General features: G+C 33.7%; 1 protein-coding gene across 1 annotated transcript; it reads right to left on the bottom strand.

Moving 5' to 3' along the window:
* Nucleotides 1-285: 285 nt before the first annotated feature.
* LOC147385941 (bark storage protein A-like) lies at nucleotides 286-2,930 on the bottom strand. Its single transcript, XM_086424301.1, has 6 exons — nucleotides 2,658-2,930; nucleotides 2,501-2,568; nucleotides 1,280-1,435; nucleotides 984-1,193; nucleotides 716-892; nucleotides 286-575 (listed from the first exon to the last, which is right to left on the bottom strand). The coding sequence occupies exons 1-6, from the start codon at nucleotides 2,911-2,913 to the stop codon at nucleotides 402-404; spliced, it is 1,041 nt and encodes a 346-aa protein (XP_086280427.1). The 5' UTR covers nucleotides 2,914-2,930; the 3' UTR covers nucleotides 286-401.
* Between the last annotated feature and the right edge of the window lie 9,014 nt (nucleotides 2,931-11,944).

Raw genomic sequence — 11,944 nt, 5'->3', positions numbered from 1 at the left:
GAGTCTTGATAATATGATTTGTCAGGTGGCATACTCAAATGACTTCATGATGTGAATAAGTTCAAAATTGTAGATCTATATGCCTCGGGATACACGGTTCCCTTGGGATACATTTTTTTTATGGGGAAGTGCAATCGTGTATCCTAAGGTGTTTAGATCTATCATACCCAAACTTGTCACATCGTGGAGTCATTTGAGTATGCCACCTGGTGAGTCATATTATGAGGACTCATCCTTGAGAGTTCGATTTGTTTCCATGTAAGTAAAGTAGCTACAAAAAAGGCATACAAGGACTTATTTATCATAGATGATCATGTCCATTACATTGGGATTTTGACCACAACTAATACTGCCCTTGATCGATCAGATTAAGGGCTCTACTTGATCACATAAGTTTTAGATTAAAAGTCCATATATTCATCAGAAAGAGTCTTGATAAACTGAACGACGGCTTCGGCAACATTAATAGATGCTAAGGAGCTGAAGTCAGAGCTCTGGTCCTCTTCTGATTTTGCTCCAGCTAAGTTTGACAAACCTCGAAAGACGATCACTGGACTATCAGCTGACAAGCTTGTCTGTAAAGCAAAATAGTTGAGATCAAATGTTAAGTGGCACAGACATATGTAAATCATCGCAATAAAGAGTGATAGTACGACCAAAAAGAACATGAGATTGAAATCAAATAATTTAGCTGTATAAGAAAGAAAATACTTGCCATAACAACGTGTGCACTCTCCATATCCAAAGATGATACCCCGAAAGTTTTGAAGAGGAACTCTCTATATGCAGCATTGTCCACAAATATGTCAGAGGTTGAGCCCTTTAGACCAACCACCACCTCGGGCTTACGTAGAAGGCAACTAGAGAAAACACACCTCTGAAGTTCCATCCCCTGAACGAAATAAATTTGAAATATATTTTAATTGAAGCTTCCAAAGACCAAAAACTAATTAAGTAGAAAGCAAAGGGTGCATGCATCCGACCTTCAATTTGGAAGCCAAATCATGCAAGTTCTTGCTTGTTTCTACCCAAAACTTTTTTTCAGGTTCATCAATCACTCCCGCGTTGGAGTAGTATTCCTCGGGACTATACCCAACGCTGCCCAACTTGTTGGTCACTTCTCCCTCTGGTACATTGTAACTTCCAAACTCCAAGTGAGCAACATCATTGCTCGATAAAGGCTCATTAGGATTCTGAAAATTGTAAAAATTTGTGATCAGTTACACTAATGGGAAGGAGGAAGAAAGATTAAACAGAGATTAGTATTGCGATAACAGACCCGCCAATCCCATAGGCCTGTGTGAGCAAACCGCTTGGGGATAATGACGTCTCCGATGGATAAGGAATTGTTGGCGTTACCAGCAACGCCAAAATGGATGATCCCCGTCACATAGAGTTCATAAATCATTGTTGTTGTTGCGGCTACAGCGTTCCTCTGATTGGTACAAATAACCATAGGTAATTAGCTTAATCCGTCATGTGGGTAATTAGAACAATTTGTCTATAAATGTGATCTTTGTGTTATATACCAAGTACAGTCCCGTTTTTTAAGAGTTCGCTATTTTATTATGGAGCCTATACATTATATCAATATGCAAGGATCATAGCTTTCATTTCATTTCTAGGTCATATGCACGTGCTAACACATTAACATATGGTTCGTTCCCCTCATCTGAATCAATTAGAGATTATCGGGAAAAAAGAAACCCACTTGACAACTGATGGGGTTTGAATGGATTCCAGAAACTACATTGGACCCATAAAGAGCCCATTTGGATACAAGAGTCCCGATCATATGCACCCAGGGTGGAGGATTGAAACCCTCCTCCCAAACCTCAACACTTGCAACGTAAGCCACAATCTAAGGAAATTTTTGAAAGGAGAGATTTTAAGCATTAATCTCTTGGATTGTGCCTTATGTGATATGTGTTGAGTTGTGGGAGGCTTCAATCCTCCACCCTAGGCATGCGATTCGGTGTCTTTGGGATACAAAGTAGAAAGTAATTTCCATTTACTTTTTAAATAGTTAAGGTTTTTTACTTTTCATAGTTTTTTTAAGAGTCGTGATCCAAAACGATGTCTTGTTCCTATAATAATGTCAGGTATTATGCTGGCACGTTTTTGAGTGCAAACACAAAAACAAGAGCAGATTCTCTATAGCCCTTTTCTCCGGTAGCTTTTGTTCTAAAGTCCATAGAACACCACATTCAAGGAAAATAACAGATTTGAAAAAAATATATCAAAAGAAGCTTTTTTTTTAATCCTTAATCAAGTGTTCGAAAATGGATGGCCACTCTACTCTTATATTTAACCGATTGGATATCATCTTGATGATGTGACACATTCTCTCATGTATATATGATGGGTTAGCGACCTTCAAAACCATTTTTTTCACAAAAAAAAATAATAATAATAGTTTTCTAACAACCATCCATGACTCGTACACGAGTAGAAGCAAAATGTAGAAAGTGATGGATGAATAAGGAATAAATTTGTTTACCAGTCCAACTCCACACCTCACATAGACGACCCCCTTCCCATGGATCTTCCCATAATGGTATCGCCTCCCTATCACATACACAACCCAAAAATACAGTCACTCCCTTCATTAAAGAATTAAATAAAGCTTAAAATCTTCAAAAGCCCAGAGAATACACCTGCTAGATCAAGGAGTGGATTTTCTGAGTCAGGTACAAAGTCTCCAGTAGCAAAGAATGCTTCTTCTTCAGGTGCGTCTACAGCGATGAGACCAATGCGTGGTCCTCGATCATCCTTCAACTTCAGGATTGTCTTCGTCGAATACTTGCTCAAGACGTCTGAGGGCTTAGCAGAGACACAATTAACAACCACCAATGAGATCACCACCACCACGAACATCACATATGAAGAGACTGTTGCTTGCTTTGCTGCCATGGCTCAGCTTAGTTTGTGTTCACTTCTTCAACTGATGGGTTTCTCAATTCATTTGGAGCTCCTATTTAGTACAAAAGAAACACAGATCCCTAGGGTCATCTGATGGTGTGGAAGGCCTGCATGGGAGACCAGCACATTTTCCATGTGTTGCGGTTAATTTCTGAATAAATAAAGTTACAATTGTACGATTGTGTCGCGCCGATTATCTCGAAATAATTTTTTAAGTCAGGCTAGCATAACTAGCTAAGAAGATTTCAAACCTTACTGCTCACATTGTGGCATCCGAAAACAAGATCATATGACACAGGGACGTTGAAGAAAAAGTTAAATAACTTTGAAAACATATTTAGAAATTTTTTCCAAACCATTGAATTTTAAATCTGGGAGTTTTCGTAGCCTCTCATTTTCACTCCCTCGGATAATGTTCAAAAAGTTTTTTCCATGAAATCAAGAAGACTGGTGGACCTTGCTAAGATTTGAAATCTTACTAATTTAGTAAGGGAATCGTTTTTCATAACACCGGCTTTGTCAACATGTGCCATAAGGCACCGGCTAAAGTGAGATAGATACTCCAAAGAAATTAAATTTTGTATCCAAAATGCACTCAAAATGATTATTTTATCAAAATACCCTAAGATGCTAATTCACAAGGTGTACTTCCACACGCTAAAAAATAAGAAAGTGTTGATTTTGTAACTCAATCTCAGAGTGCAAGAACTGAAGATGTTTTCTCTTGAGATACACAATTGCACATGTTTTATGGGGATGAACAATATTGTATCTTGAGGGAAAAAATCTACTATTCTTTCGGGATATAAGTCAATTGAGATTTTGGGTTACCCTGTCAAGTTGAATTATAAAAGCATTATACTTTAAAAAAAAACCATTAAAGAAAATTGGTAGACAATAAATTGATGTTGTGAGATCATAAGAAAGAAGCTTAGGACAATTATTGTATGATTGTCTGCGATCATTTTGAAATTAATCACAAGTCTAGAGGACAATCAATTACTGTGTGGCCGTATGGGATCTAAGAAACCTATAACACATCTTCCACAATTTGCGAATTTCTAAATGGAAAAAGTTATTTTACTTTTAAAGCTTAGATGAGTCATCTCGAAATCAATAGAGAGATTTACTGGCAGACCTATATGTGTTGCAATTTTATTAAAAAACACTTTTACTTTTTCAAGTTTATTATTCAACAAACCTAAATTTCTAAGATCAGACTAGCTTGACTAAGTTAGTAAGATTTCAAATCTTACTAAGGGTTGTTAGGGCCACATGGATAATCATATCGGCAATCTAACACCATAGCCTTCTAGATTTCATGGAAAAACTCATATTAAAAAAAAAAAAAAAAAAATCAATTTTGGATATGATTCCAAGTTGTTGAGAATGGACAATTTTACCAAACTCTCAAATTTAAAATTAAAATTCAATAGTAAAAACTAACATTTTTTTTTTGAAATGTTTTTTTTTTTAAATTCTAAGATTCTTTCTTTTACTACAGTGTGGTCTCAGATCATGTTTTTGATGTGATAAATTGATGTGGCAGAAACTTTCCATACTAGCTTAGAAAGGAAGTGTTTTTCTTTCTTAATAAATCTTGGAGTGGGACCCACATCATTTAGATAATTAAATACCTATAATATCTTCGATTCTTTTAATTAAATACATATTATATCCTATGCATGCTTTCAGAGAGAATAGATGTCGAAAAGATATGACAAGTATTAATTTAAAGAACTGGAGGTATTACAAAACATGTAGATCCAACTACAAGGTTTGTTTAGTAACAAACACCATAAAATAAGGGAGTTTGTATAATAAAAGACTAACGATAATTTGACGCTCTTTTTCTTAAAGATTATCAAGATAAATCCAAGATTAGCAAGATAAATCCAAGCATATCTCTCTTTTTCTTTTTTAATTTAAGTTAGATCCCGCAATGACAATCGACTAAGCCCTCCCTTTCAAGGAAAATCGAGGAAACCACGAGCAAGTTGTAATTTAGTTTTACTTCCTTTAATTTATGTCTTAAATTCTCTTAAATCTTAATAGGTTTCTCTTCACAAAAATATTTTCTCTTAATTTTATTTTAAGAATATTTTTCATTATCCATCATTACATGTTGTGAGCTTTCATCATTGGGGTAAGTCCCATTATGAAGGATGCTCAAAATGATGAAAGATCATTAAGAGGTATCATTTAATATGGGAAGGAAACCTTGGACATTTGGACATTTGACAATCAGACTATTTGATCTCCATTTTGAATTAAGATCGTTTGCCCGATCTTAATTTGAATCATAAAAGGGACATTAAATTAAAAGATTAATACTAATTACTAATTTGCCTCTTGGTGGAATCAATTCCCCTAGACTCCTTAACTTGCTTTATTTCTTGTGAATTTAATTCTTGTATTTACTTTTCTGTAATTTCAATTTTAGCTTACAATTCCAACATCAAATTCAATTTTAAAAATTTACTCTTTTAGTTCTTGCTAATTTCGTTACACTTTGATAACCCCCATTTTTCTTGTATATTCGACCCCTTACTTGCCAAAAAAATTAAAGGAATTTTATTTGTTTAATCACATAAATTAAACATTGATTTTACAACGAACATAGACCGACCCTTACTTGCCATATGAAGTTAATGTTTTATAAATTTTATTTGTTCGGAAGATTATAACGAATTACAAGCGATACTTTATTAGCAGTATTGCAAGAGCGGTGAACAAATCCTATCAATATGCATAGATCAGCACAGTGTGTAACACAATATCTAAGATTTTCCTTTCTCAATTCATTTGGATCTCCTATTTAATGCAAAATTAACACAGATCCCTAGGATCATCCGATGGAATGTAGGACCTGCATCGGAGACCAACACATTTTCCATTTGATGTGAATTAAAGTGCTTTTCTAGCCTCAACCCACGGTTGAGTCTCTCCATCAATATGATCGTTAGGATTTAAATACAAGCACTGATATTCTCGAGATTAGTTTCAATCTTCTAGGGATTAATACACTTTTTCCTAGGGTTATTTTGTCTTTGGAATCCTTGCCATCCCAATGGTAATGTTGATGAAGAATGTCAATCCATTGGTGAGGCTAGCATTTTCGGTGAATTAATTTTTGAATTTCTTAATAAAGTTACAGTTGTACTCAAAATTAAACACAGATCTAGAGGACGATCAATTGATCACGTGGGTATGGCATAAAATGGGTAGGGACTTTTATCAAAACTCCGAATGATCAAAAATCCGAATTTAGCGGGTTTTGATACTTAGAATAGATTTGAATAAAAAATGAGTTGAATATGGTGTGATGTCCAATGATTTGAGCTGTATACAGATCCATCAATATATCCACCTAGATCCACCGGATACATTGCTTTGAAAATTATATTTTTAGGTTTTTCAAATTATACTTTTTAACTACTTTAATATATTATAAAATGATGGTAAAAATATAGAATGAGTCATGATAAATTGACACGCTAAAATTGATGAGGTGGATGTGGCATGTGCACAAAATCACAAATATTTTTCTTCAAGATACACTACGAAAAAGATACCATCTGCATCAGTTTATATATCATTAGTCAAATTGAATTATATACCTATTGACAAAAAAGTATAGAAGAAAAAATGTTGAACAATTTGATCCGGAATTATCCGATTGACTCAACCCAAATCAAGCAATTCATTCGAGTCGGATCCGAATTAATTGATATCAAATTTATTCAAATATGATTTATGTAGTAGGATTCGTGTCAGATTCAGAGCCGGATCTAGATAATACAATTCTACTCTGAATATGGATATACTTACATCCGACCCAAATCCAATCTACTAAAAGAAGCCATGCTAGCACGTTTTCCACGACTTGTGAATTTATAAAGTTACAATTGTTACAGGATTCTTGAAATTAATCACAGATCAGAGGACCATCAATTAATGGTAGGTGTGGGGTCTGAGAAACCTATATCACATAAATTGAAAGAGATCTTGAGGGCAATAAAGTTTTGGTGGGGTTGGGGTGTGCAAAATCTATAGCACATCTTCAGTTGTGAGTTTCCAAATGGATAAGGTTAGGGTTATTGTATGGCTGACGTGTCATCTCAAGACTTAATTAGGTGTGATGTGATGGGTGGAGCTGGACTAGGGATCAATATGATTGTGGAAAATTGATTTTTAAGGAAATATAAATTTGATGAAAAATAGATATAGGAAAATGAATTCTTTCAGTTTTGAAAAATGTAAAGTCCATTTGTTATTTTGATGTGGAGTAATCAAGAGATAACAACATTAGTAGTTGAGAAAATCATTTTGATGGTGGTGGGGTGGAAAAACATTTTCCCTCATAAATGAAAAATCGTTTTGAGTAAAAAATTGAATCCTAAGAAATATATATGCACAATCATACACCTCACAATTTTTAAGTAAAATTATTTTTCTGATTTCATTTGCAATCATACAGACCTTTAGTATCCAAGTTGTGGTGTGAAAAGTGTGATTTTTGTTTGAATTCTTAGATTTTGATTCTCTTATTTATCTTTTTATTTTGGGTTAATAGAATCACACTAGACATTATCTCTATTGCATTGATTTCAGATTTTTCTTCTTTTGTAATAAAATATCATACAATGAGTGGTTGCAACTTTGTTTTTACAGTGTGATAAAAATAAAAGAAAACCACACGAAAAAAATAATGGAAAGAGAGAGATATTACCATTAATTGTTGTTTATTGTTGGTATTCATCCTTCACTTTTCAATCGATGAGTACAAAGATGAGGGATGTGGAGGAAAACAAAAGTTTATAGAGCCCCGTACAACCATTTTAATGGATTTTGTCGTAAGGAAATTGTTAAAAAAATGGAGGCCCTCAAAAATTAAACATGTTCTTCATTCGCACCGACGATCCAACCTGTACGAGTGGAGGTGCAAATTAATTGCATCATTTGTTGTTTTGGGGGTTGGAGGAGCAAGAAGATAAGGAGTTGGGTGATAATTAATTTCCGTCACATCAAAGTCTTGAGATTCATGTTGAGGATTGTCCCAAGTCAATATGGAATTTTTTTTTTTTTTTTTTTTTGCTTTTTTTTTGGGTACCAAAACTGTCTTAAAAGAAATTTTTTTATACCAAAAATATCCTCAGGTGTGCTCAAGGAATTTATTTAATGCATTTTAATGTGTATTTGGGACACGTGTTAAAAAAATTCAAAAAATATATACCCTCTCGTAATCAACCCGAATAAAAGTATCGAGGTTAAAATTTATCATATTTGTGTGTGGGTTGGCAGGTGAAATTCATGTAAGCATTGCTTTAAGATGTACCCTCATGCAACTAACTTGGATAAGAGCACATGTTAAGAATTATACCCAAAGAGGGAAGAGGATTGGGCCTAATGCTCAAGCCAAGGACTCAACCCCTAGAGATAATGACCTTAACCAAGTGTAGACATATTGGCTAGAGTAACACCATGTCAATATTGAAATTAAACGGGCCTAAGTTTTGATTCGAAAATACGTTTAGCTACCATGATACATTTTCTTTTGGGTTACCTTGTCAAAAATCTAATCAACCAATATACTATGTTTTTTTAGAAAGGGTGAATTATCATTTTGTGAGTCAAATGTGATGAAATTCTCATTTTGGCTAATTATTCATTTTAATTCTCAAAACATGAACATGCATGATTGCAAGTTTTTCAAGCGAGGAGGTTACAGGCTTAAAGTGACAATCTCAATGGTTTATATTGTGATTATTTCACTAAAATTAGCTAGCATGCAAGATAGTCACTTTGAACTTGTGAATTTGTCACTTTAAAATCTTTGAGATTATCACCATCCACGTTTTGGTAATTAAAATGAATAGTGAGTCGGAGTGTTGAATTCACTATCTATTGTTGAGCTTACCATTTAGTCAAATCAAATTGTATATTTGTTTTTGCTAGGTAAGTAAAAATTGTATACCTTTTAACAAAAAAGTATAGAAGAAAAAATGTTGAACAATTCGATCCGGAATTATCTGACCGACTCAACCCAAATCAAGCAATTCAGTAGAGTCAGATCTGGGTTAACTGATATCAAATTTATTCAAACAAGATTTATGTAGTAGGATCCGCGTTACATTCAAATTAAGATCTAGATAATACAATTCCACTTTGAATATGAATATACTTAGATCCGATCCAAATCCAATTAATTAAAAGAAGCCATGCTAGCACGTTTTCCACGACTTGTGAATTTATAAAGTAACAATTATTACAACATGTTTGAAATTAATCACATATCTGAGGACCTCAATTAATGGTACGGTGTAGGGTCTGAGAAACCTATATCACATATGAGGACAATAAAGTTTTGGTGGGGTTGGGGTGTGCAAAATCTATGGCACATCTTCAGTTGTGAATTTCTGAATGGATAAAGTTAGAATTATTGTATTGCTAGACGTGTCATCTCAATATTTAATAAGGTGTGATGTGGTGGGTGGAGCTGGATTAGGTATCAATATGATTGTGGAAAATTTGTTTTTAAGGAAATATAAATTTGATGAAAAATAGACATAGGAAAATGAATCCTTTCATTTGATTGTTCTTTGAAAAATGTAAAGTCCATTTTTTGTTTTGATGTGGAGCAATCATGTGATAATAACATTAGTAGTTGAGAAAATCATTTTAATAGGGGTGGGGTGGAAAAACATTTTCCCTCATAAATGGAAGATCGTTTTGAGTAAAAAAATTGAACCCTACGGAAACTATACGCACAATCGATGAGTACAAAGATGAGGGATGTGGAGGAAAAAAAAAGTTTGTGGAGCCCCGTACAACCATTTTAATGGATTTTGTCATAAAGAAATTGTTATAAAAATGGGGTGATAATTAATTTCCGTCGCATCAATGCCTTGAGATTTGTTGCTTGGTGGTTGGAGGAGCAAGAAGATAAGGAGGGGGGTGACAATTAATTTCCGTCACATCAAACCTTGAGATTCATGTCTGAGGATTGTCCCAAGAAAACATCGATTTTTTTTTTTTTTTTTAGGGTACCGAACCTGTCTTAAAAGAAATTTTTTTTACCAAAAATATTCTCAGGTGTTTGCTCTCAAGGTTATTTAATGAACTTTAATATATGTTAAAAAAAAAACCCAAAAAATATATACCCTCTTTGCAACCAACTCGAATAAAGGTAACGAGGTGAAAACTTATCATATTTGTGTGTGGGTTGACGGGTGAAATTCATGTAAGATGTACCCTCCTGCAACTAACTTGGACAAGAGCACATGCTAAGAATTGTTCCCAGAAGGAAGAGGATTGGAAAATTCATCATTCGTGGAGGGAGGTTAATTTGATCGTCGACCCTTTAGCAACAGTTGTAGTGATGGGGAGATCTTTTGCTTTATTTTACAATGTAAATGATCTGTTTTGATTGTGAGGAAATACAATGTAGAGGATTTTCTAGAATTACATCAAGTTAGGCTTGTCTCATCTTGATGTATATTTTGTGATTTAATGGATCTTTTCTTACTTAGCAAAAAAATAAAAAACAATGTTGAACTTAATAGTAATTAAACATGACTTAAAAGCTTTGAGTTCATTAATAATATAACCAATATCATTGAGTTTGATAATATTAATATTTTGAGTTTGACAATAATTATTGAGGAACTCGATGCTTTTAAGTCATGGTTAATTACTGTTGAATTTGACAATATTTTAATAAAAAATTCGTTGTACTCGATAATAAAAATTGGTGAGTTAGACAATAAAAATGTTGAAATAAGCAATAAAAAATGGAGAACTCGACACTAAGTGATGATGAGTTAGACAATAAAATATTAAACTAGATAATAAAAAATGGTGACTTCGACACTATAAATGTGATCCATAATTTTTTTTCGTTTTTATGTTTGTTTTTTTACTTTTGTGTTTTTTTGACTTTGATATTGGGTAAATTTGAATTTTCTCGGAATACCTAGAATGCAAGATTCTTTTATTTTTGCTTTGCTTTTCAATTTTTTTTTATAATTCGTAAAATAAATTAAGAAATATATCTAAATATTCAAACTTAAGAGTATCTCATTCTCCATTTGTCAAATACGATAAAAAAAAAATCATAAGAAATTATCGAAATTGTTGGTGGAAAACCTAATTATGTCTAGAAAATGTGAAAATGATAGCTTAGTGTTTCAAAACCATTATAACGAAAGATGAGCTTCAGCGATCATTAAGAAAGAATTTTTTTTTACTAAATGACTCATTATGATAACGTCCAAAAGTTTGGGACTATTTAGGAAGACACCCCTCCATTAGGTCCTTTATGTAATTTTCCCTTAATAAAAATCATTTTTTTTCTTTGTAAACCGTGTGCCACCATGAAAAGGTCGATGGTTTTATATATATACGCCTCAATCCATGTAGGCCCAACGATCCTCAGTAAGAGTTGAAATCTTACTTAAGCTGGCTAGTGGCTAGCCTGACATTTTCTTATATCCATGATCTTGAACTTGGCTGAAAAACAGTACCATAGCTTCTCCTTATTCTTCTTTCAAGCTATCCTTCGATATCAACTGTGGGAACCGTTGATGTGTCTTCGCCTAGTGAAATAGGTATAATATAACTTATAGAGTGGAGTAGCGGAAATTCAGAACCTCACAAGCAGCAACTCATTAAAAACATGGAGAATACTAGCCTCAACCCATCAACATGACCGTTGGGATGTTAGGGATTCCCGGGAGATGTATCCCTAGGAACTGATCTCTAAGAAGTCTGTTGTTTTCCTCAAATCCCAACAGTTATGTTGATGGAGAAAAATCCTCTGTAGCTACACCTCACTACACTATGAGTCCATGATGGAGGAGTCACACCCACGTTTTAAAATCATGTTTCGGGTAAATGTTTCAATTGGGAGAAAAATCGAGACAATCTTGGCCGAAACACTTCAAAATAACTAAAACATTACCAAAATACTCAATATTTCATCTTGGTCTTTGACGAAACTAGAATATCTCAAACAACATTT

This window comes from Akebia trifoliata, chromosome 14 (assembly GCF_017979445.1).
Source record: "Akebia trifoliata isolate Shusen 1 chromosome 14, ASM1797944v1, whole genome shotgun sequence".
NCBI lineage: Eukaryota > Viridiplantae > Streptophyta > Magnoliopsida > Ranunculales > Lardizabalaceae > Akebia > Akebia trifoliata.
This window is presented reverse-complemented; position numbering and strand designations above follow the sequence as displayed.

What these genes read in the sequence shown, in the direction of transcription:
- LOC147385941 (XM_086424301.1), bottom strand. Translation starts at nt 2,913, where the DNA reads ATGGCAGCAAAGCAAGCAACAGTCTCTTCATATGTGATGTTCGTGGTG. An exon ending in TGAGGTGTGGAGTTGGACTG is followed by an intron (nt 1,436 to 2,500) that starts GTAAACAAATTT and finishes TGTACCAATCAG; the next exon opens with AGGAACGCTGTAGCCGCAAC. An exon ending in CAGGCCTATGGGATTGGCGG is followed by an intron (nt 1,194 to 1,279) that starts GTCTGTTATCGC and finishes TACAATTTTCAG; the next exon opens with AATCCTAATGAGCCTTTATC.